Genomic DNA, 26,312 nt, shown 5'->3' on the forward strand with positions numbered 1-26,312 from the left:
ATGATTCAAATGATAATTGTTATTTGTTAAATAGGGCTACTCTTATGTAGCACCGTCGATACTCTTCAGCGAGAACGTGGTTAGCAGAGATATATTCTTCGAAGAAACAAAAGAATCATCCAGTAGCGACTCTCAAAGATCTTCAACGTCGGACGTTTTAGCAATGCGATTGGAGGGGTCAACGTTCTTTCAGGCCTACGAGCTCGATCTACGAGAGCCACTAGGCGATGGAAGTTTTTCGGTGTGTCGTAAATGTCGACACAAAAAAACTGCTCAGGAATTTGCCGTGAAGATCGTTAGCAGGCGCATGGATTCTGGTAGCGAAGCAAGTTTGCTGCGTAGTTGCCAAGGCCATCCAAACGTGGTCAAGTTGTTCGAGGTACATCAAGATAGAGCGCATACATATCTGGTGATGGAGTTACTCTCGGGAGGTGAATTGTTGAGTAGACCAAGGCCGTTCACCGAGCAACAAGCAAGTCGTATTATGAAGCAATTGGCCTCCGCGGTACGTTTCATGCACTCTCGTGGCGTTGTCCATCGAGATCTCAAGCCAGAAAATATTATTTTTGTTCACGAGGGCAAGGATTCTCCAGTCAAGATCGTTGACTTTGGTTTCGCTAGATTAAAACGTAGTTGTGAGCCTCTTCTCACACCTTGTTTTACGCTTCCTTACGCAGCACCAGAAGTAATCGCTAAACAAGGATACGATCAAAGCTGCGATTTGTGGAGTTTAGGTGCAATCATGTGTTGCATATTATCAGAAAGTTTACCTTTTAGAACAAACTCGCCAGACCTGGCCTCGCGTATTCAATCTGGCGAGATTAATTTCGACGCTGATAATTGGTGTCATATATCACCTTTAGCCAAGCAAGTGGCAAAAGGTTTGTTAATGGTTGATCCAAATAAAAGACTCACCGCTACGGCCCTTGTTAATCATCCTTGGCTATTCGAGTCAACCAACAGCAGCAGCAGCACAACTACTAATTCAAACGTTCCAGATTGTATTACTACTACTATTACTACTGATGCTACTACTAACGCAACTACTAACGCTACTATTAACGCTACTACTAACATTACTACTTACTGTCCTCCGACGTCATCGACAACGCAAGATAAATTGGAAGGTTTTCGTTTACGCGAAGTGGACGGAGCTAAGTTGGCCCAAAGACGTAAACTACACAAACGTTCGACATCTAGTTCCGTATCTTCGTCTGCTTCAACAACTTCTTCGACCCTTTCGGTTCCATTAGTGCGACCTTCTAGTTCGAGTACCAACGTAGCTACTTCTGCCTCGCCAGCTCGACCTATTGCCTTTGATTTTGGAGAGGACAAAGTGAACGAATATTTAAATTCTTTGTCGTCTTCCTCAGAGTCCAATTCTCCAAAGACAAATAATGATCGACATCAAGAAGGAAAATATAAACGACGTAAGCGTGACATGACAGACGACGACTCCACCTCCCAGCAGGGAAGTTCGAAAGCTAAACGAAGCAAGAGACACCATGATCTCGACGGTGAATCCTATCAAAGTAGTAGTAGTAGTAGTAATAGCAGTGGTAGAAGTGGACCAGTTACGAGATCGAGAAAACGAAAATTAGAACAAAATGTATCCAATTTGGATAGCACTATGGAATCCTATGGATTTTCCTCTGGTACTGACAAAAAAGACCTCAATATTCATAGAAAACAAAAAGCTGGTAAACGGCCCAAACGTTTTACTACGATTACAGTTGAGTAATGTTTCCTAAATCTTGTCTAAGCGGTAGTCTTATTCTCACTTAGTTTCCTATGCATTTTACAATAAAGTAATAGTGCGCTGCCTTTTGGGAATTACGTACAAGATATTATAAATGTTACATCATTCCTAATACGTGAGAGACAGAGATCTTTTAGACTATTGTACATATATTTCAGTTAATGCCATGTTTTTTAGTCAAATAACCAGAGGATAATATAAGTTTCTCGCTAAAGATTTTCTATAAAATGATTGCGAAGGGAATAGGGGGTGATATTATTATCGTATTTTTATGGTCAGGGTCAGATCATTTTGTTTCTGTTAGAGAGAAGTAACCGATAGTTATCAAATTCCTATTGTTTTTCATTTTTTCTCTCTCTATAAGTAGTACCTATTAGCAAAAAATAGTTGGACAAATTCTTTATCCTTCTTTCTTTTCTGGTTACTTGTTTAAGTTTTTTTTGTTTCTTCCCTGTCTTTTGTTTAATTAAGTTTCGCTTCTCTGTAATCAGAGAAAAGTCAAATATGCATTATGGGTTGTTAGGATAGATACGTAGTAAATGTGCCTCAATAAAATCCATTTCCTATGAATGCGTCGAGTGAACCGTTGAATGTGTTGAAAGATAATATTAAGTATGTTGATGAATTCGCTAAGGAATTCATCATAACATTCTATCAATGAAATTATCTTATTTTCTATATAAATGTTTACTTGTTAAACAGAAGAAGACATTAATTGTTTATTTAATAACTCTTTAAGCATTCAACACTTTCACCCTATATATAAAATAAGAAATATTACAAATGGATTTAACTCAAAGTTCCCTTGTCACATTACTGGAACATTGGGAAGGAAACGATTAATAAATGATTTGTATCGAATTATTCTCAAAAGAATCGAACCACGATTATATAGATCATTCAAGATTATATAGATCATTCAAGATTATATTTGTATTGTTTATATACATTTATATCTTTTTACTACTTTATTTTCATCATCATCTTATCTGTATTTGTTTTCTTCTCAATTTAGCATTACTTAATGAGACGTTTACAAAATAGATGAGAGAGATTAATGATGAAAAGATAATCTTGTATGTTCAATTGGACAAACGAGAGTGAATATATTTGATTATAAATGAACATTATTTTATCATACCATATTAGTCAAAAGTTAAGAAATATGGTGATGTATTTCTTGTGAAAAAGAAAAAAGAAAGAAAAAAGAAGATAAATCGAGCAAAGTACTTGATTTAGTAATTTTGTCCTTCGTAGATTTTGTGATTTTGCTACGAAATATATTATACCTAATTGTTCTTATTTAAAAAAAAAATAACAACAAAAAAATAAATAACAATTTGTATTGTTCGTTTGTACATATAGATTACGTTGGATTACTTTAACATTATATTTTGAGCGCAGAGTTTTCCATATACACGAGGGTATTATTGAAATTGCCTTTAGAGATATCGACTGTTTTACCTGATGTGCGGTAATTGCTGTGAAAGATGCGAGTAATAAATGGCAAAGACTGAAAAGGTTGTATACCAACTCAGGGAACAGCAGACATGCTAATGAAAAACGTCTTGTGTTATTGATTCGTGATAGTTGCAATTGAAATTTAATGACGTTACTACCAAAGACGACTGAAGCAACATTGCTCCGTAAGACCAAAAAAGAACTGTATGTAACATTGAAATGGAGTTATGTGTATATATACCGATTACTACCGAATTGTATCATTTCACATAATATAATAGATATTAATTAATTATATTAATATAAAAAGAAAAAGATAACAAATTATATATTTACTATATAACATTATATTAGGGAGAATGATATTCTCTTAAATAAGACAAATATTTCTATTTAGGATTGTAAAAGTCATTAAATCTTGTAAGTTTAATCAGTTATTCAGGAGGGAGGAATGTAACATAATAAATGATGATGATGATTATGCGTTACATTTATTATGTTACAATAACGAAAGCAGATTCTCTTTTTCTAGTGATATCTCATTGTTAAGGTATAAAGAAATCTTTCAAGAGCATATATATATATATGTATGTATGTATATACGTATACACACACATATATATTATATACAACGTTATATACAAATTCAAGCTTGTACCATACGATAAAGAGTGCTGTTCTGTTGCGACAAGTACATACAAGAGACACCTACCTTTGTTACTACTGGTTGTTAAATATATCATGATACAATATTTATTTATATAATGTATCTTCTTAGTCATTTTTATTATTAACCTTGAGCCCAAATATTCTATTCATTTAATAGATTACAAATTTTGATTTTCTATACATTGTGCAAAGTGTTGTTATTAATTAGTTAATGTAGTTATTGTTATGTGCTTTATTTCGTATACATATAGAGCATTTTTAGCATGTAAAAAATAGAAAATCATCCATTTTCTTCGTAACGAATGAAATGAATTATTGGAAAAATTCAAAAATCGAAAGTCTGCATCCCTGGTCCAATTAAAATTTAATACGAAACGTCATCGATGTAGGAGATTGCGCATAGGATATAACGCATCTCTGCGCATGCGTCGTAGGAAGTTGTCTTTTTGTTGTTGCATTGTAAATATTCTGCTCCATTATTGGCTGAGCAAGAAAGAACCTAACCGATAATAGAAACAAGAGATCTTTTAAGAAATAAATAAAAAAAAGTACCACGCACGAAGTTTAAGTTTGAATCGTTGTATAAAACGTGTTAATCAAATAGTTGAAATGATTAGCCAAAGTAACCTATATAAAACGCTGTTAAAACAATGAAAAAATAGAGAAAAGTAAGGAGAGAAAAAAAAGAAGGAGGAAGCCGGCGGCGTCGATGGCTAGGCATTGGACCAATCGGAGCGAATTGTAGGCATTTGGAAGGGAACGGTGACATGAGATCAGCGCTAAAGAAAGAAAAATCCCCAAATGAACGGCGTTTGTAAAGGAAACATCGGAAAGAGAGAAAGAGAATTGCGCTAGTTGATTGGTCGAGAAGAAATACGCGTTGTCGGATGTGGTAGGGGAGCTCGCGTGAGAGAGAGAGAGAGAGAGAGAGAGAGAGAGTCGCCTCGGTGTTGGCGTCAGCACGCACAAACGGTTCAATCTGTGCGCTAACGAACACCATCCTTGCGGTTGCAACGGTACAAGTTTCGTTTCGCCGTGCTTTCGCCGTGATAAAAGGCTTGAACAAGCTCAATAAGGTAATTATTTAACGGATGCGTTGCTAGAAAGTGCAGTAAGTTGATGCTTCGACGGAAGTGTGTTACGAAGAAGAAATAGCCGGGGGGAAGAAAATTGCCAGTTACTTAGAGTAAGTTTCTCATTCGTAGATCATAGTCATTGGAATATAAGAACGGAATAAAGAAGAAAAGGAAGAGGAAGAAGCAGCAAATATGTCGACGAAATCAAGTAAGAAGGCGTCTGGGACGTCTATGTCTTCTAATACGAGCAACATTCAAACACCACCGCCACCACCACCTCATTCATCCACGCCTATCGGTGGCCAAAGACCTGGTAGTCCACTAAGTCCTACCCGTTATTCACGATTACAAGAAAAGCAAGATTTACAAAACCTGAACAATCGGCTCGCGTGTTATATTGACAAGGTGCGGCATCTCGAAGCCGAAAATTCAAGACTCACGCGGGAAGTGCATACTACGCAGGAAACAACTACACGCGAGGTTTCCAATATTAAGTCTATGTATGAGCAGGAATTGTCCGATACTAGAAAATTGTTAGATGATACTGCCAAGGAACGAGCTAAACTTGAGATTGATACTAAACGATTATGGGATACCAACGAGGAACTTAAAAATAAGTGAGTATATTTGTTGTTACCTATATGTGTTTACTTCCTTCACCGCTTGCTTATGTTCTTTTCCTGTAGCAGCATTGGTAGCATACCTTAAAGACTCAATTTAATGAGAGATAGACTGATATATCAGTTATATATATATGTTTCAAATATTTTATGAATGATGTGTTGTGTAATATCGTTTAAGATATCAACGTGGTCTACAACTGGTTTGTAGATTGAAATCATTAAATATCAATATGCACTATTTTAATATTATCCTTTCTTAATGTTTCATTTTAATTGACTATTAAAACTTCTGTATATAGATTGTAAACATTATCATTTTGTGCTTATATTTATCATCGAAGATAAATCTATTATCTAATATTTAAATTTATAAAAACAAGAGGCACGTTAAAAGTAGGTCCAAAAATATCATCTTGTTTATGTTTTCATATTATGATGTTACATTTACATTTTTACGTTGATCAATATAATAACAGTTGCTTGTACTTCAACTTTCAGGGTGTTAGTTTCTTTGATAGAAGTTGATAGAAATTCATGACGACAAATAATAAGAGAAGATTTGAAATATTTCACAAAGGAACCAAGGTTTCCCAAAATCAATATGTCTGAAAGAGTACAAGATACGGGTGCGTTGAGATATGAGCGCGAGCTGCAAATATAATCAATTATGTCAATAATCGATTGCAGTTAGAGGTAGAATCGATATTTCGAGGTCTCGTCCAAGCCGGAACGTGACGTTACTACGCCGATTGCGTCACCGTTACTACTATGCGATGATGTCAGCCCCGTTCATTCCTGTATTCCCTGACCTAAAAACATTGACTCTCTTTAATGTACACGACGGCCAAAGCAAAGCTACCTATTCCATAAAAGATGGACACTCCTTTTCCGAGAGAGATCGTTTCTATTAGATGATTAAAAAGGATAGTCTTGTATCTACGTGGCGTTCCTATTTTTCTATTATTTTTTTCCATCTATTTCATACTTAAACAAAAACATTATGTTCAATCGATTGTCTTCTGTTTCTATAATTTTTTTTGTTTCTTTTCTTCACTATATCTGTTTATTCATTGAAAATATTTTGGGCAATGAAAACAAACAGTCGATTCGTAGAAATTGACTGCACTCGTACTGCAATATTTACGTCATATTTATTTTCATTCTTATTTCGAATTGGATATTATATGTATTGTAAAATAACGATTTGTTTATAGGAAATGATAGGACCATTTTCTTTTCTTTCCTAAGGGGCTACTTTTAAAGGGAATGTCCGGTTTGGGTAAATACACAGGTGTTTCAAAAAATGCTAAGAATGTTTCTCTAGACTTGAAGCATGACATCATTTCTTCCTTCGATAGGATAAACCATAATGACGATAATGGTGTCCTCGATTGAATGTGAACGGGTTTATCGAGAAATTCTTTTACTTATACTTTATATTATGCAGTTCTTTATCGTGAATTCGTTACAAGATATTTTATGACTCGAAAAAGAAATCAAAAAATGACGCAATGTTATTATAAATATCATTTTGAAAGTAATTTAATATATAGGGTAGATTTTCAGAGTACTTGGGTAATTTTTTCTTATTAAATTGATCGTTTTAGTGCATTCTGTATATTCAGAATTTATATATAAAATGAGATAAACTCTATAATGTTCGATTACAGATATCATTTTGTTCGTTATCAATATATTTTTAAATAGGTGGTGTTTCGATACGAAAATATTCTCTGAGCATTGAAACGCTACAAATTTATTTTTGTCCTTTATCTTTTTGTATTTTTATATTTGAAACACGCGAAGATCATCAACACATTAAGATGCATCATTTTAAAAACTTTAGAACCTGAAAAAGGTGTGCCCCACTCATTTCTTCATTTATTTTAGTGAGAAATTATAAAAAAAATAAAAAAAAAATAATAATATATAAATTGAAACATTTTCAATAAATGAGGAAATCTATTTCGAGCGGTGATTGATCGAATTTGTAGATGTAAGAAGTGTGAATACGTGCAATGAAAAATAAAGATGTGCCGTTGTTGTTGGAAACGAAAAAGTCGACAGAATAGTAGCTGACATCATAGGTTGATTCCTGCCATTGCAAACCGGTCACGAGAAGGTTCCGCTGGCCTTAAGGCCATTGATCGCTACCACGGGAAAAGCTATAGGCCGGTTTCTTCCTCCTTACCTCTGCCATTTAATCATTATTAGTAAAGACAAATAATCCGAAAATATATTAATATTTAATTAAGTACACATACATGAGCATGTTTGTGTCGTTGCAACAAAATTACTAATTTGTAAGTAAATTATTATACATATACAGGCGAATATAGTTATATATATATAGTGTGTAGGAAAGCAAGACGCGAGGATGAGAACGGTTGATCTTTACCCCATACTGAGATAGAACGTTGCACGTTATGTATGTATATACCAAGTGTGCCATTATTGAATTTACCAAAATTACCTTCAGAATAAATCGGATTATTTAATTATCAAATTTGGAGAATTCATTTGAAAGAAATTTTCGATTTAAAATTGAGTTCAATCGTTAATTAATTTTCCTTATATTGGCATTATCAAAGTGTAGGTATAACTAATTTATAACAATAATAAAAATAAAGATAGAAAGTATCGAAAGAATCAATTAGAATTATTAGGTATTAGAAGTTAGTGGGTAGCTCTGGTACGGGTTACAGGTCGATAAAAGTAGACTGGAATATTAGACTGCTTGGTTCGGCATGGTAGAAAATAAAATTCTCGATGTGGGTCGTGTTCCGTGTCTGAAATAGCGGCGGACCGAGTATAGTACTCGCTTCGGCTTTTCTCTTCGGCTCCTTGGAATGTCTTTTGACCGATATAATTCTGGAGTTTCTCTTCGACAATCTTCCTTCCTTCCTTCCTTACAATTTCTTACCACAAACAAATTTTCTACAAAATACAACAAAATACCATTGTCAATTTATTATTTAGAGTCATAGAAATCGTTTTTACGAAGAGTCCAAATTGGAAATACTGAAATAAATGAAAGCGAAGCGACCCAGACGGTGTGTGCCTCCTACGCGAGTTTCTTTCTCTGTCCCCTGCGTGGACAAGTTTACTTATCCCCACCACTCCTACTATTATTACCATCACCATCGACGCTACTTTCATTTTAATATTTGATAGCGACATGGTGTGAGCAGGCTAACGCTATTTACGTAAATAATTTGAAGCAATCAACTGTTTTATTTTATCCAATTCGAATGCTCTAAAGATAGAAAACATTTCGTTTTTAAGTAGTATCTTTATTAATTTTGTATTTTTTCTTCTTCTTATCTTTTTCGAAGATACCCGTGAAGTAAAGATGGAAGATTTCTGGAGATGACGTAGTCGTTTGATTCATTCGTCAGTAATTCTTTTTACCATACGGTTCAGTAAAAAAACATCTTGACCTCGTCCTGTATAGTCACGCGATATATTATTCATTGTTGATTCTGCTAGTAGTCCAAGGATTTAGAGAAACACTCTGCCTGCTAACCTTTGCTCGTATATTTTTACTTGTATTAAAGACTTTTAATATCAAGTAGATTTGACGTTGAGCAACATTGTCGAACGTTTCGACAATTAAATCATTCTTCTTCAATATCATCTTATACTTGCTGCTTCTTGCAAAAGAATCTGATAATAAATTGTGGTTTAGAATTTCCTTTGAAACTATAGTTAAATCAAAAAAGTAAAGAACACTAGCAATGATTTTCTTAATACTTATGTTTGACCTAATTTAAAATGAGGGAGAGTTAGGAGGAGGAATCTAAGTTGAGAATAATGGGGAAGTGTGATATTTTGAGTTTCCTTCTTCTGGAAGGCACTTTTATTTTAGGATCAGCTTCCTGGTATCTAATTAGAAATTACGGGATTAGGGGAAATGCGTTTCTACGAAGTTTCTTTTTGCAATTGAGTTGTTAAACTTCATTACATTCATATTCAATGTATTATTACAGATTGGAGAAAAAGACAAAGGATTTGCAAATAGCCGAAAGAAATTTAAGTTTGTACGAAGCGAGAATCAACGATTTGACATCTCAATTAACTCAAAGTCAAACCGAACGTAAAAAAATTACGGATAAGGATAGAGAATTGGAAAAGGAGAACGAACGTTTGAACGCAGCTCTGAATGATACGCGTCATCATCTGGAGGAAGAAACGTTACAGCGTATAGATCTTGAAAATCATATTCAAAGTCTTAAAGAAGATATAAGCTTCAAAGATCAAGTTTATCAGCAAGAACTTACCGAAACACGTTCAAGGCGACAGGTTCGTTTCTATTTATAATATATTTTTCTAACATTTATTTCACATCATTTTTTTCGTCTTTATTTTTCTATTAATAATCTCTCTTACGTTTATTTTATTTAGGTTGAAATCTCCGAGATAGATGGAAGATTGGCCGAACAATATGAAGCTAAATTACAACAATCATTGCAAGAATTGCGTGACCAATATGAGGCACAAATGCGAGCCAATCGTGAGGAGATTGAAATGTTGTATGAAAACAAGATTAAAAACTTGACTTCTCATGCTCAACGTAATAGCGATGCAGCTAGTACAGCTATCGAGGAATTGAGACAAACGCGATCAGGAATTGATACTTTCAAGCAAAGGATCAACGAGCTTGAGGCCTCTACCAATGCTTTGAACGCGAGAATTCGGTACAAAAATATTTCTCTCTTGCTCCTTTATATACATTTGCTTATATTGTCTCATGCAAGTATTAATATGCAAATATTTTTCTAGGGACTTGGAAAGTCTTAGGGAGAACGAACGTATGCGACATGCTGAAAGTATAGCTAATTACGAAACAGAATTAGCTCGCATGAGAGATGAAATGGCTCAACAATTACAAGAGTATCAAGATTTAATGGATATAAAGGTTGCTCTAGACTTGGAAATTGCTGCATATCGTAAATTGTTAGAGTCTGAGGAAGCTAGGTAATTGTGCATTTACAGTATTACTGGTTTTTGTTGTTTCTTTATGTCGTTTCTCCATGTCGTTTTTCCATGTCGTTTCTAGGTTGAATATAACACCAGCGACCCAATGTAGTACAAGTAACATGACACAGAGTAGCAGAAGTACTCCAGCAAGACAAACACCTCTGAGGGGAAAGAGAAAGAGAACTTTACTTGAGGAAAGCGAAGAACGCAGTAGTAGTGACTATAGTATCAGTGGTACGGCAAGGGGCGACATTGAAATTACAGAAGCTGATCCTCATGGTCGATATGTCAAACTTACTAACAAGGGTAACAAAGTAAGTTCTATTTACAATATAAATATCATCATAAAATTGATCTAAAGTTTACAATAATAATTAAATGATATTCTCTTATAATTAGGAAATTGGACTTAGCGGTTGGCAAATTATTCGCAAGGCTGGCACTCTAGAAACAGTCTTTAAATTCCATCGAACTGCAAAACTCGACTCAGGTGCAAGTGTATCTGTATGGTCAGCTGATATCGGTGCGACCCATGAACCACCATCCAATATAGTTATGAAGGGTCAAAAATGGTTCATTGCAGAAAATATGACTACAATTTTGCTAAACAATGACTCAGAGGTATCATTCTTTTTCTTCTAACTTTTTTGTCGTTTTTATGAATACCTGTGTGCATGTAATTAATATCAAATATTTCTGATGTTTTGATAGGAAATGGCAACATCTGAACGAAAAAGGCAACAGTTGTCCACATCTGTGTCACGACATAGAGAAAGTTTAGGATTCCGACCTTCGGAAGATCTCCATTACCAGCAGGTATGAATCACAATATCTGGAATATATGATACGAGATAAGTTTATATATCATTACACATACACCCTTCTCGAGTGTGACGTTAAAGATCAATATTCTAATGTTTTTTTTTTTTTTATGACAATGGTTGTTGACAAAAGAAATCAAACTAAAATGTAGTTTCAGCTAATTTGTTAGGTCATCTGTTTGCGTAATAAAAAATAGTAACCTACAAAGAAAAAGAAGACAATGTGGCTATATTGACAGTAGCTTGTTATAAAAGAAAAAAAGAAAAAAGTTCCAGTTATTTATCATAATTTTAGACAGTCAAAGATTAGTTTATTTATAGGGACGGAGCGAAAAGTTTTCAAATGATTTATAAAATCATGTTGAAACTTTGTTGGTCCAGTTAAGAATTTTGACTTCACCCTGTACTTTATGTACTATATCTATGATATATAATATAATCATTCCATATAGTTATAGTATTAGCAAATTGTTATAAGGAGGGTGTTGCGCATTTTATCGACACTCGCTTCTTGTTTTCATAGAGAAGATATCTCTACCCATATTAAGTGCCTGGGCACATGAACTCTGATGGGCATCTTATGTAAGTTGATTTTAAGCAATCGGATGTACGATCGTTCAGCTACTTGTCAACGATATTAATATCTTCTGCACATTCATCATACTACGATTATTTGGCTTAATTACTTTGTTGGACTTCATGCAGCACACCTATATGCCTTTATACTCACGCTTTTATAACTAAAACATAATATGCGTTTATAAAATAATATGTTTGACGCGGATACATTCACATTTTCATAGTTAACCACATTGTCTTTAGAAAATACTTATAGTTACATATATAATTGACTATTTTGTTCGGAAAGCTTTTCACAATTTTATACATATTCGATATTTATTATAATACATATTTACATTCGTGATTATTAATTAATTATAAGATAAGTGTTCTTTCTTTTTGTTTTTTTTTTGTTGTTTTATTTATCTATAATTTAATCACAAATACAAAATATAATATTAAAAATAAATAAAAGAAATTAATGTATGCTTGTCTTTTTGTGACTAATGTAAAATATGAGAGAGAAAAAGCAGTCTATATTAGGTCATTAAACGTATGTTGGGCTGATGGCAAAAAGATAAATCTTCAAATTACTCCAATTAATATCTTTTTTTCATTGAAGTAATCTATTTTGTGTTTCAGGGTGATGCACCGGGTGGTCCCGAACGTTGTCGCCTTATGTAAACATAATAAAATTACATTTATTAGAAATAAGCATCTTTATTATGACATGGTTTCTTCAAATGCTTATATATAAAATATCGATATTTTATGCCACGAGCAGTATATAAAATATCAACGATTATAATATTAACACACAGATAAAACAAATAATAAAAAAAGTAAGACTACGTCGAAAATACATATAATACCTAGGGCTCGACACATTTGTAAGCTGACTATCGTTTCAGAATACACAGGATTAAATGAAATAATACATAGGAAAAAACAATATCTAGCTAAAATTAAAAAAATGAGAGACATTGTATGGTAGAATATTTTTCACAAATCAAACTTTATAATTATAATTTTTTTTTTTTTATATATTCGTACATACATACCTATTATATATATTTTGTTTTCAATAATTCTGTTTTTGTTACTGCTGCTGTCGCATCACAATTCATTTTTTTTTTTTTTTTTTTTTATAAATCCTTACTCTTGATGGAATTGTTGTTCTTCCCTGTTTTTTCAAGCTAGTCTAATTAAATGATGTCATGCCTTGATGTTTTGTGCTTTTATAATTATCTTTCTCTTATTATTCAATAACAAAGAAATAGATTTTGTTCTATATCTTTAATTACAGTGTATTAAAACGTTTGAAATAATAACGTCACATACACATCCACAATTAGATTTCCACTCTCATTCTCTATGTATCATTTGAAATGAAAATGAAATAGTATGCTGTTCGTGAAAAATACAATTCTCGTACAATAATAAAGAATTAATAACAAGAAACATATTTATGATTCCATTGAGACGGTTATCACTTGTAAATTCGAATATAATTATTTTATATAATTGTAAACAAATTTATATGTCATATCATTTATGTTAATAATAAAAATCAGAAATATTAACCATAGCAAAGCGTATTTGTAATTTCTGTTTGTTTGTTTGTTCGTTCGTTCATTTAAATAATTACAATTATGAATATTGTATTATACTGTCAATTATCGTCGTTCGTGGTTAAATAAAAAATGATTTTCATGAATGATTTCATTATCAATCGATAATTATGAAAGTGGTCTGTCTGAATCGTTGGGAATAGTAAAAATAATATATATGCATAATATGCATCTTAATACGAAACATATGATTGTTAAACCACTTTCATAATCATCGTCGATCGATTCATATGTTAAATGAGAACATAGAATTTGTCTACATTTCAAAAAATAATATTTTTTCTTTATCAACACTAGTCTACATTATTTTGATATTACCATTCAGCGATTGGATAACAAAAGTCAACATTATGATTATTGTGTTAACTCATTAAGATCGATGTTTTATTTAACAATTCAATCGCTGTTGGATAATCCAAATGGTCTTCTTTTTGTTACCTTTAATCTTCAAGAGTATTTTTTATATTAAATAATACAATTATAGTTTATTTTCTTTACTATAAGTACAATTATTTTTAAATATATTTCGCATACTTTGAGCACAATAACCAAAAGTTAGGATACATATATAATATTATTAATTATTGGCGGCAATAAATATGTATGTGTTAGGATTTCAATGTATTTCGAAAAATGTTTGTCACTTTTTACGATCCTCTAGAAGAGTTTCTGTGCACAATTTAATTAAACCATATTTAATATTAATGCAAAATTTTATCCTAAAAAAATACAAATTTGTAAGATAAAAAGTGACATAGATTTTTGAAATCTTCAACACACAGATCTTACGACAATGTATTTATATAGGAAGATAATATTTGTTCTACATCCAAATTTTATCCAAATAAATTTCTAACTAACTCAACATCTGACAAGAACGTTTGTTACTCTAGACCACTTATTCGAAGATGGTTATTTTATCTTTGTACAAAAGCTACAAAATCTATTACATAAGATGTCCTCGATCATAACTTTTATGCATGCCACATAATAGGGATGTATGTTAGATATGTATATATGATATATACGTGCACATATATCTCTATCTGTTGAAAATGATGATTTGGTAATCTACAACGCTCTCGTGATATATTTCTGACACGCGGACTACTCGAGGGTGTTTAATTCAATGTAAAATTAAAATCATTGCCCCAACACCCTTGTATGTTCAGGAACCTTATCATCGCCCTTCCATCGTCGTTTAGCGTGAATCCTCCTCCTTCCCTCTCTCTCTCTCTCTCTCTCTCTCTCTCTTTCTTTCCGTCTATCTATCATCTAAAGATACGCAGGAAATGGGGTGTTTAATGTTAGGTGGTCGAGTCTGACCCCTTGACTCTACACGTCGTCGGTAGAGAGTCCAAGAGGAGAGAGAAAGAGAGAGAGACGTAGGTAAAACACGGTTCCCCCCTTTTCGAACAAATTGACGTGTCCGAGGAAGTGATGGAAGGATGGTACAATGCGCTCGAACATTTTACAAGCGAACCAATGGGTTCTATATTAAAATAGAACTCCACGCGTCCGAGCTTGACCGAGCAAAGTTGGTGTACGCTCAGTCGTCTGGTGTTGTCCCTCGATTGCTTCTTCTTTCTCTCGACTTTTTTAATCGGGACACCTCTGGAGAACCAGACCATTTCTCGATGATCGTATTCTGAAAGAAAAAGAAGTAGCTTCTCAATCGAAGACTTGTCTCCGTTACACAAACTACAAATTTCAAGATCGATGTCCTGAAAAATTGAATACAGTCTCGAGAACTTTAAGTTCGAGGGACAAGGATTAAAGAGGAAAAAAGTATTCATACTGCATCCAGTTGGAGTTGTCAACGTGAAGAAAATATTTCAAGAAGTTTCAGATTAGGTATTTCGAGTCAATAGAAGAATTTGATTTATCTTGATTATCATGATTAAAGGAACTTTTCTGTTGCTTCTGTACGCATCTTGCGACATAGGTGAGTTCGATCATCCACTGATAATTATATATTTTTATTTCATTTTTTTTTCCAAGTTTATATGGCACTCTTTATTTATGTAATAGACTTGGCATTCCTACCATTCTTTTTTTAGTTTTTGCAACACAATGTGGAAAGGTATGGTTGACGGTCTCCTCCTTATGGAGACCAATCGCTGCAAGTGATAAAGTCGTCGATACTGAATTAGAAGTTAATTGGGAACTGGATTGTTCTAGGAGCACAGAATACCCAGATACCATCAAGGTTTTCAGTGCTGACCCATTGCATAGTAATAAGTTTTGTTTGCTTCTTTAGCACATTGTACGACATAACATAATCATTTTCTTTGTCTTTCATCGATTCTTCTTTTTATTTCGAATGAATGGCATCATAATATTTTAATCGATCAACGCGATTACGGTCATTATTTTTTTTCCAGACGATGCTATCACACCTAAATTGATCTTATCTCCATTGGAACATCCAAGAGGATATTATCGGACTAATATCACCGTCGGTCGACCTTCATTACCAGGTGGATGGGATACTCGAGATGGTGCCACTCTTCCTGGTCCACATTGTTTGAAACATCACGTTGCTCTTTACAAGGATGGTAAACTCTTTACGAGTTCTTGTTTGCAAATTTGGCCAACTTGGATGTATGATTATAGGTATATATACCTTTTAAATAAATATATTGTTTCTTTTGTATTTTATTAGATTAATCAATGTATATGCTTATACGTGTATTTTCATTTGTATAAATACGAAGAAGGCAACTTGGAAGACTACCAATCGGCAACCTGATGATACCCGGGACCCACAACTCAGGTTGTTACAAACACGGTGATTTGACTAGAACAGACATTTACCAACGTTATTTGCTAACTCAGGATCGCGACGTTTGGACGCAGTTGGTACACGGAATACGTTACCTCGATATCAGAGTTGGTTATTATCCTCTTATCAGACCAAACGATACAGAATCAAGCGAAGAAAGTAATAACATCAACAGATTCTGGATAAATCACGATGTAATAAGAATTACACCACTCTCAGAAATCATCAGAGACGTTCGAAATTTCTTAGATGTTGCAAGAGGAGAAGTTGTTATTATGGATTTTCACAGGTAAACGAATTAAATACCATTCAATCTCATTTCTATATTGAAAATATTATCAATGAAGAAGATAGATTTCTTCTTCTTATTATCTTTTAGATTTCCAGTTGGTTTTGAGGGTAGACCGAGCAGGCATCATAAACTGGCAACTATATTACATCGAGAATTTGGAGATTTGATCTTGAAACCTGATAAAGATTTCGTTGGCCATGGACCTACTCTTAACGATATTTGGACCGGTGCTGGACGATTGATCATTTGCTATGGTGATAAGCATACAGTAAATGGTAATACCATTAGTAATTAGGCATGAATTATTTGTTATCGTTATTTTGAGATGAAATATCAATAAGGATTGATTGTGTTGAATATTATCTCAGATTACGAATGGCTTTGGCCGTCGTTGTCTCAAGCTTGGGGTAATCAGCAAACGGTGGAAGGTCTTTTTAAGTATTTGGACGAAGTGATAATAGGTCATGCAGGACCTAGAAACAGTCCAAATCCATTGTGGGCCGTCATGGCAGAATTGACGCCATATCCGTTGGATATTATCTTCAAACCATTCGGTGGACTTCGACAAATGGCTGATGCTATAAATAGAAATCTGACGGTGAAGTTTCAAGAGAAATGGTGGAAAGAGACCAACATCGTTGCTACCGATTTTTTTCTTGGAAATAATCTCATACATGTTTCTATAGAATCGAACATCAAAAAGAGTAACATCGCCCAGTGGCGTTTTGATATATATTAAGATATATCAACAAATTACAGACGTCCGTTCTAATCTTCAGATCGAGATCAATATCTTCGTATAAGTGTCTCGTTAGCAAAAATGTATAATTGATCGATCGAGAGATAACGTTGTACAGTAATAAATTTGTAATTATTGATCGCAATCATTTTTTTTTTCAAATATACTCGTATACATATTTGAACGATGAATATTGATGAAATAAAGAAAAACAAAATAACGACATTTAATCCGCGTTTTTACTCTCGAATTCTTTGAACGAACGTAGATTGAAACTAATAACAAATCAAACAAAAATAATAAAAATCGAAAAAGAATATAAGCTGTATTATATTTAGATCTAATTGTCCAAATAAAAACGTTATATTTGTCGAAATGTTATTTTGCTTTTAGCAATTAAATAAATTGCCTCTCAATTGTTTTTTTTCAAATAATGAACATAAAATAATGTTAGAAAATAAGATAGATTTGAACTATATTTATTGAAAATTGTGTTGATGTTGAATGTGTTGTACCTGCTTCGTAGAAAATCGATTTCGAATACAGAAGCTAAACGGTCGGATAATCGGTTGTCATTTGACTCTCAAATAGAATCTAAGCATAGTTTCACCTCGCAACTAGATCGTCTCTCGAGAAGTTCGACAGTTCGTCGTCATTCGGCTCGACGTGAAAACGTAAGAAGAAGGAATCTTTGTCTCTCTCTCTCTCTCTCTCTTTCATAAACCGTTAGCTTGTCTCTGCTTATTTATCTTTTTTGTGTGCGTAAAATACAATGCTATATAACGTGAATCCAAATGATGAGGGACAAGGAGAGAAACTTTGGACGATATACGCGTGGTGGGCTAGCGTTCTTATCTTGAAGATGATGTCCTTGACTTGGATCACAGGACGAGTTCGTGTTGCCAAACAGGTAAGATTTGTCATTAAGAATAAATAAAACAGCGATCTTTTTTTAGAAAAAGGAAGCTTATTTTTATACTTACATACATATAATATATTACATTTAGTGTTTTAATGTGTTATACAAGAGAGAAGTAGAAATGTCGAAATATTTTCACCCGATCGGAACTAACCAAATTAGTGTTAATTAGCATGATCTAACGTCTACAGTTCATTTCATCTTAACATCTCGGTAATATACTAATTAAATTAATATAATAACTAAATACTTTATGTTTTTCTTCTTTAGTTTTTGGACGTTATAATGATTAATGTTATATTATTATGATTTGATGATAGGTAATACACAGCGAGGAGGATAGGATGTGGATGAAAGGAAATCACGTGATCCTGTGCCCAAGTGGCGGTGGACATCCGGCAGTGGATCGAATCAGGAGCGCTCATTACAACGATCTAGCGATCGTTCTACCTTATCTTTTAATCGTACCCATTTGGTTGAATACCTCACCATCTTTTTTCCAGCTAGAGCGATCATGCTTTGTTTTGCCATCAGTAATATCTTCTCAACTTTGATGCATTTGGAAATAATCGAGACACCTAATATTTGTCGAATCCTTTCTCGAGCTTGCTGTACCTCCATTTTGGTCTATATTTGTATCTCTTGTATGGCACGATACTTAATTGTCATTTAAAAATTCGATATGCATATACGAATCGTACGATGCGTTTTTAACGATTAGCTCTACGGATGCTCGCTTCTATCTCTCACGATGAGTAACAATTATAGGATAATTTAATGTAATAATATCTCTCATATGAGTCACATCGCAGTCACGTGTAGAGTTACACTTTGTATATCACTTTTTTTATACGTTATTTCTTTATGATTAATAAAACAGTAGTTTACAAAGCACACAATTGTTATTGTTAAATAATACTCTTTTATTCTTTTTAAAAGTTATAGCTAATAATGGACAAAGGCCACACTCGTCACTTTTTCATTCTTCAAATGACAGAATAACGAATTCTACACAAATTATATTTTTTAAATTGTATATAAATTACTTTTTTTTATTGAGCTATGATATTTTTGTTCAATTTACACATAACTTTAAGATATTTCAAAATTATGACGCAATTTTATATATCTATTATAGATATTCGATAAAAATCGCATATATCGAAGAAGTATAAATATCTCGATTCTCGAAAAATTTGAAAAGAAAAGCGCGCAGTCGACAAGAAAAATGATATTTGAAAATATTTCTTTTATCAAGAAGATAAAATATTGTACCCATAAGATATTTTATCAAAGAATTAATTACTATAGATAATAAAAACAAATTGTACATTCCGGATTTTTTTTTTTGCGTGACGAAGGCTTTTTATCTCGAACGATTGCTCAACTGAAATAAAAATAAAACTCGTAGAGAGTCAATTATCAATCGGTCTATGAAAGAAGAACAGTCATTTGAGATTTTCTGAGAGCACTGTTAACGTCGTGTTTCATCGAAAAAGGCATTCAATAAAAGTTATCAAACGGAGCTCGCATTGTTGCCATTTCATGTGTTGTAAAAGTGTTGTATATCATTCTGCAAATATTACTGATTTCATTTTCGATAAAATATAATTTATTATTTTTCAATAACAGAACGCTCTCTCTGTTAAGGATACTCTATGAGTGTAAGTCAACTTTTTATTATATTTCTTTTTTTTTTTTTTTCTTTACGCAAAAGCGCGTGTGCGTAGCTTTGCTCCAATTTCCCTCTATCAAAGAATTAAAGGGAGAGAGAGAGAAGAAGATAGAAATAGCCGGTCAAATGAAAGTTTGCAATCATTTATAACTTGTCTGTGAATATATATATATATAATCTTTTCTTAGTACTAAGATGATCCAGATGAATCATCAATTTTCTGTCAAAAATGTCCAAAGATCTCCAATTGAATCTTTGAAATTATCAACTCTATTGATTGTTCAAGTGATACAAGTTTTTTCATCACGTAAATTTAACTGCAGAGGTTATGATAATGTCAATTGATAAGGTTCAAGTTTGCAAATTTTCTTTTGTATAAATATATTTTTTATTCTATCATTGTGATATTGTTTTACTTTTAGTACTAGTATTAGGCAGTACTCCAAAACTTCAATGAGCCAGATATAACAAAAGATTATAAAAGAAGATTGTTTTTTTTTTTTGCCAAAGGCAAGGTCTTGTATTTAAGAAGAAAAATGGAGATACAAGAAAGAATTGCTAAGAAAAGATCTTTTATGAATACCATGCGTCACATACCAGAACGTATATCAGAAGGAGTTGAGCGATTTTTTTATGCGTAAGTTGAAATCTAGTTAAATATTCATAGCACGTTGTAGTACTACAAACACTGGTTAGAATGAATGATGAGTACACTGTTGGAAAATGATTTAATTTGCTTCTTTCAGTTTGGGATCGAGAATAGCTTTACAACCACAGAGATGGTTAATAGGAAGCGTTATAATTATAATATTTTGTCTTAGTGGATTGTATTGGTTTCGACAAGAAAAGAATCCACTGAAACTTTGGATTCCTCCAAACTCTGATTTCGTTCACGACACAGAGTGGTTTTTATCGAACTTTGGAGAAGGACAAAGAGTACAGAATATCATTTTAACTGGAGACGACATCTTGCAAGCAGAGATACTCGTTAAAGTATTTATAATACTATGTTCATTTGTCTACATTATTCAAGATAAGTTGAATACATTGACACGCATTATTTTCAGTTAAATGAAATCATAAAACAAGTGGTATTGACTAAAGTTCCTGGTATACATGCACCTATTTCGTGGACAGATGTTTGCTTTAAGTAAGTTATTATATATTATCTAAAGAGCAGCAAACAATAAAACAACATTACAACTTCTGCTTTGTTAACAGAATACCTTCAATAAAGGGTCATATCCGAAATAGAAGGAGTACGAATTATTTGGATAATGAGTTCTTCGAAGAAGAACCTTCTTTAGATTTAAATGAAATAGTATTTGAACCGGCTGTGCATGCGGATAGTGGACTATATTGCAGCATATATGATAGTTTACCGAGAGCTTGTTTTATGTATAACATACTTGATCTTTGGGAATATGACAGTAATAAGATCAACAATCAAACAAAAGAAGATATCATTATGAGGATAAATACTGTTAAAGTCAGCCCCACTCTTGGTCATCCTATGAATTTCACCGATCTCCTAGGCGACGTTACAAGAGATCATGATGGGAGAATTGTATCAGCCAAAGCACTTAAAACGCAGTTCATGGTGCGCGTTAATTTTTCAAACATAAACATGGACACATCTGGAAATGATGCTGGAACAGCTGATTGGGTAAGGTAAGTCTCTATGTCATTTTTAATGATGCGTATACATTATGTTTTTGCATATATATACATATATATATATATACATATATATATATATATATATATATATATATATATATATATATATAATTACGTAAATATTAAGAATCAAATCTTTATTCTTTTCTATTGAAGTTAAACAAAAAATTGTAGAAATAAAGGATGGACAAAAACAAGGTGAATCACATATTCGTTTTTCTCAAAGTGTTAATAATTAGTCTTTATATAATATGTAGTTGAAATAAAAACTAACTACAAGTATACATAATATTCGTAATAGTCTGTCTTGACTTAATTATTGGTTGTCGGGAATTAGATAGGCATCATATAAATTAATAGAAAAAGATAATTAGTAATAAGATTTTCATTCTCAATAATAATTTATGCTCAGGCGACGGAAGAAGCCTTGAGGTGGGAATCAGGATTTCTGCTTACTCTAAAAAAAGCTTCAATAGAATTACAAAATTGGAATAATAATCATTATCGAAATGAGACGTTGGGATTATTTTATGAAGCAGGTAGAAGTTTTGGAGACATTAGTTCATCTACCTTGTTTCAAGACATAGACAAATTAGCAATAGGAATATTGTTGATGTTCTTTTACGTTCAATTGATTCTTTCTAATTTCAACTGGGTAGAATGGAGGGTAATTATAATAGTTCTATAATAAATCTAAACTTATACAAATAGTTTCACACATATGTACTATGTTGATATTTTAATTTGAAATAGTTTTGCCTTACCGTGACTGGATTACTTTGCGTTGGTGGTGCCTTTATAATATCCATTGGTGTATGTTCAGCAATTGGAATTCCTTATGGTCCAGTACATACATCCTTACCATTTATGTTACTGGGTCTTGGAATAGACGATTTGTTCGTAATGATGGCTTCTTGGAAGCAAATACATTCGCTCGAAGAAAATAGAAAAAAAGCATTACATGAAAGGATAGGTCTAGCATTGGGTCATGCGGGTTCTGCTATTTGCATCACATCGTTTACCGATGTCGTTGCATTCATTATCGGTGCATCAACGGTATATGCATTCATCATTTTTATGATTATAAATATTAATGTATAATTAATATTTGTGCATAATTAATTTTCAGATATTACCATCGCTCCAATCATTTTGTATTTACGCTGCAGTCGGAGTTCTCGTCACGTTTTTATTACAAATCACATTTTTCGTCGCTTTTTTTACCTTGGATGCGAAACGTATCCAACAGAAAAGAAATGGTTTAATACCTTGTATAGTTCATGAAAATTATGTTTCCAAAATTGTCGATCCCAACGAAACATTCTCTACAAAATTAATAGATCGCTTCTATTCAAAGATCGTTCTAACTGTACCTGGAAAGTTATCTATTCTACTGATCACGATAATAGCAGCATCGGTAGGTGCAATTGGCTCGTATCAATTGGAACAATGGTTTGATCCAATATGGTTTTTACCAAAAGATTCTCATTTGAGCAACTACATAGTTGCAAGGAATCAATACTTTTCTCATAGAGGTCACAGTGCTTACGTTTTTATTGGTGACATTGATTATCCGTCTGAATTCTCGAAAATAATGACGCTTGCTTCAAATTTGAAGAATTTATCATCAGTGGAGAAGGTCGATTCTTGGCCAGAGGATTTTGCACATTTTGTGCAGACATTTTATCAAGCAGGTAAATCTGAAGATATTCGCGAATGATATAGAATTTATTAATATAGTTTTGATTTATTTTTAGATTTAACAACGAACAAAATCAAAAAGGAAGATTTTCAACGATATTTATCGAAATTTCTCTTTAGTCGTATGGGTGGAAAATATCAAATGAACTTTCACTTCGATGGAAAACTCAAGTGCGGAGAAGACGCACCTCGGATTTTAATTGCGACTATGGAATTCTTTTTTATCAAATTTACCGGTCCTCACCAATGGATTCCAGCGATGGACGATACTAAACAAATTGCGAGAGAAACTGGGATCAATGGATTCGTGACGGTTTGGAGTAAAGTATTTAGTACTTGGGTGACTGATAAATTGATTGCACAGGAAGTCTTGCGAAATATTATTCTAGCACTTATTTGTGTAATGGGTACTACCGCGGTTCTGATAGCAGAACCTCAAACATGTTTCTGGATCTTGTTGTGCGTACTTCTGACGCTTCTTAATGTTTGTGGATTTATGTATTTCTGGGGATTGACAATAGACATAGTTTCATGTATAGGTGAGTTGCTGTTTTTAATACGGAATTGGATTGTATATTTAAGGTAAGGAATAAAACATTTATCGTTAATATGATTTAAACAGGTTTAGAGTTAGCGGTTGGTTTGAGTGTGGATTATGCCGCACACGTGGCACATGCTTTTCTGAATGCCTCGTCAAAGGAAAATAACAATCAAGATCGTAAAATAAGAGCATTGATCGCAGTAAAACACATTGGAGCTGCTGTGGCATATGGTGCTGGCTCAACATTGTTAGCTCTCTCGATGTTAGCTTTTTCGGATGCCTATGTGTTCCGTGCGTTTTTTAAAATATTCTTCTTAGTAATATTATTTGGCCTTTGGCATGGTTTGTTGCTCCTACCCATCGTATTGAGTACGGTGGGTCCACGTAGTCTTCGACATAATGACAAGCGACGTTCAAATGATTCCGATGCGACGAGGGTAATGGACGAAGAAGCTGATAAGCCGTTGAACACGGAAACGGAAAATTAATTTCATTATATTTTACATAATGATAAAATATCTTTGTGTGTTTTTTTTTTTTTATAGATTCACCAAAGCTGTAAATTTTTGCACTGCGCCCTATTTTTTTCTTTATCAATAATATTTATTTTTGGTTCAATAAACATACAAAATTATTACACTATTCGTACTATTAATCACACATTTATACAAAAATAATAATAATAATAATAATAATAATAATAATAATAATAATAATAATAATCGTAATAATAATAAAAGTCGGATAACTTAAAAACGGTATTATTTATAATATATTTATATATAATATATTAAGATATTATAATAAAACAAGTACAAAATAATATTGTAGCAAGGATTGATATAGAGATTTATTATTTGTAATAATTATCGATTGGAAAGGAACATGACTATTATAAACGTAACGTAATTGTGTTCTTCCTGCTGAATGCATTCTTTTCTTTCCACATTTTTTATTTGTTTTTTCTTTCCGTTTTATCTTCTTACTTCTTGCATCTCTCAATATGTATAATCGTAATTAATGTTTATGACGTAAAAATGAGCGGCGAGGGAGCGACCATGGATGGATGCGATCGGTCTGCTCCTTCCGCTGTTTCTCTCAGTCTTGCACAGTCTAAAAACATTCGCTCGATTCTTTTTCACGTCATTTCTCTATCTCTTTCTCTCAATATATTTCCTCTCTCCCCACCCTTCCCTCACTCTTATCTTTATCGTTGATAATCTATTTTATTTTTCTTCTTCTTTGTTGTAAAGTTAAGGAGAGCGAGAGCGAGAGCGAGAGAGAGAGATAGAGAGAGAGAGAGGAGAGAAAGAAGATAAAGAAGAAAGAAAATTATACTTCACAGATATACACAGTCATACACAGCACAGCACAGACAGATGTAGTATACACTCGAAGAAACATCAAACACTCGGAGAGGCGCTCACGTTTCTAAATTCAATCGTACACATTCATCAGAGCATAACTTATGTTAGACGTGACAACGCGCGGGGTAGTTGAACCCGTCATCCCAGATATCGTCAGGAAACCGATCGGTGTAGGAGAAATAAGAGTGGTAGGAAATTTAGGGACGTTGATGGCAAAGCCACGCGTTACGACGACGAACATACAGATAAATACGCACACGCACAGAGAGACATACGCACAACACGCATACACACGCATACATACACAGATCTTCTTAATACTCGAAATCTCTTACAAATTGTGGGGACTCGTATATTTCATAATTAATGAGGAACCATCGATGATACAATGATAATATTTTATTTAGCAAAACATGCCGATTTAGAGGACTGGGGGATTTGGTACTGGGGTTGATAATGTTAAGAGAGGGAGAGGAGGAGGAGGGAGTCGATGTGGCAAAACAAGACCTATCATACGATGAAACTGATTTAATGCGAGGTGAAACAAAGAGAGAGAAAGAGAGTCGAGATGAATAGTTGCATTGCATGACAAATGCAATAGCTTCATTATTACAAGAAAGATCGAAGGTTAAAGAGTTGGAAAGTTTGAGGGATAAGAAGAGGGCATGCTATTCGTCAAGATATACGGTGGTATTGTTTTTTTTCTTCAAGGAATAATATGCATATCCTGGAGATATATCGTGTATACCATCTGGGAAAGACACTCAGGGCAGCAGACGAGACCATTGACATAGAAACTATACTACCGACTATATGTTATGCCTATCTAAAGAGTCTCTTATTCGACGTACATATTTACTTACGTATATACATACGTTCTGTTTAAATTCTTCCTCCGATAAAATTAATTCTTTAATATTCGTTCGTTCTCTTTCATCTCTCTCTCTCTCTCTCTTTTCCTTTCTTTGCTAGATTAGTCCATCCCACCATCTTTCTTCCTTTCCCTTGCTTTTTTTTGTTTCCCCTCCATTC

The 26,312-nt window shown here is 33.3% G+C and overlaps 5 protein-coding genes across 11 annotated transcripts in view; all 5 read left to right on the plus strand.

Annotated features, from left to right (window-relative positions):
- LOC107072725 (ribosomal protein S6 kinase alpha-5) overlaps positions 1–3,989 on the plus strand; it is a 33,850-nt gene extending 29,861 nt beyond the window's left edge. For all 3 annotated transcript variants that reach the window (XM_015332908.2, XM_015332900.2, XM_015332890.2), the window contains one exon: positions 35–3,989. In XM_015332908.2, the coding sequence (XP_015188394.2) occupies positions 35–1,741 (1,707 nt within the window). In that variant the 3' untranslated portion in view covers positions 1,742–3,989. The remainder of the gene's footprint in view (positions 1–34) is intronic.
- Positions 3,990–4,389: 400 nt separating this feature from the next.
- On the plus strand, positions 4,390–14,446 carry LOC107072773 (lamin-C). 2 transcript variants are annotated; one of them, XM_015332979.2, is made up of 10 exons: positions 4,390–4,965; positions 5,095–5,582; positions 9,578–9,890; positions 9,993–10,285; positions 10,371–10,565; positions 10,648–10,882; positions 10,968–11,189; positions 11,280–11,384; positions 11,913–11,971; positions 12,593–14,446. In XM_015332979.2, the coding sequence occupies exons 2-9, from the start codon at positions 5,158–5,160 to the stop codon at positions 11,934–11,936; spliced, it is 1,812 nt and encodes a 603-aa protein (XP_015188465.1). In that variant the 5' UTR covers positions 4,390–4,965; positions 5,095–5,157; the 3' UTR covers positions 11,937–11,971; positions 12,593–14,446. The 2 variants fall into 2 exon arrangements, with proteins under 2 accessions (XP_015188465.1, XP_015188456.1); XM_015332970.2 differs by lacking the exon at positions 11,913–11,971 and having other exon boundaries at positions 4,392–4,965.
- A 536-nt stretch (positions 14,447–14,982) lies between these two features.
- Positions 14,983–17,778, plus strand: LOC107072784 (PI-PLC X domain-containing protein 1). The gene is made up of 6 exons (XM_015332993.2): positions 14,983–15,526; positions 15,642–15,815; positions 15,966–16,197; positions 16,299–16,655; positions 16,746–16,933; positions 17,027–17,778. Exons 1-6 carry the CDS (start codon positions 15,478–15,480, stop codon positions 17,395–17,397), a joined length of 1,371 nt encoding a protein of 456 aa, XP_015188479.1. The 5' UTR covers positions 14,983–15,477; the 3' UTR covers positions 17,398–17,778.
- Positions 17,779–17,930: 152 nt separating this feature from the next.
- On the plus strand, positions 17,931–19,566 carry LOC107072791 (prostaglandin E synthase). The gene is given in 3 exon segments (XM_015333007.2): positions 17,931–18,307; positions 18,637–18,805; positions 18,808–19,566. Coding segments are annotated over 3 exon segments (489 nt in total). The 5' UTR covers positions 17,931–18,169; the 3' UTR covers positions 18,990–19,566.
- A 221-nt stretch (positions 19,567–19,787) lies between these two features.
- Positions 19,788–24,550, plus strand: LOC107072797 (patched domain-containing protein 3). 4 transcript variants are annotated; one of them, XM_015333058.2, is made up of 10 exons: positions 19,788–19,980; positions 20,502–20,628; positions 20,738–20,984; positions 21,059–21,141; positions 21,213–21,657; positions 22,084–22,338; positions 22,425–22,727; positions 22,801–23,365; positions 23,429–23,911; positions 23,995–24,550. In XM_015333058.2, exons 2-10 carry the CDS (start codon positions 20,528–20,530, stop codon positions 24,399–24,401), a joined length of 2,889 nt encoding a protein of 962 aa, XP_015188544.1. In that variant the 5' UTR covers positions 19,788–19,980; positions 20,502–20,527; the 3' UTR covers positions 24,402–24,550. The 4 variants fall into 4 exon arrangements, with proteins under 4 accessions (XP_015188544.1, XP_015188505.1, XP_015188535.1 ...); XM_015333019.2 differs by having other exon boundaries at positions 19,839–19,980; positions 20,414–20,628; XM_015333049.2 differs by lacking the exon at positions 19,788–19,980 and adding an exon at positions 20,175–20,316 and having other exon boundaries at positions 20,414–20,628.
- The last annotated feature ends 1,762 nt before the right edge of the window (positions 24,551–26,312 follow it).

This window comes from Polistes dominula, unplaced genomic scaffold, assembly GCF_049000335.1.
Source record: "Polistes dominula isolate Pdom_NZ unplaced genomic scaffold, Pdom_raw_medaka contig_31, whole genome shotgun sequence".
Taxonomy (NCBI): Eukaryota; Metazoa; Arthropoda; class Insecta; order Hymenoptera; family Vespidae; genus Polistes; species Polistes dominula.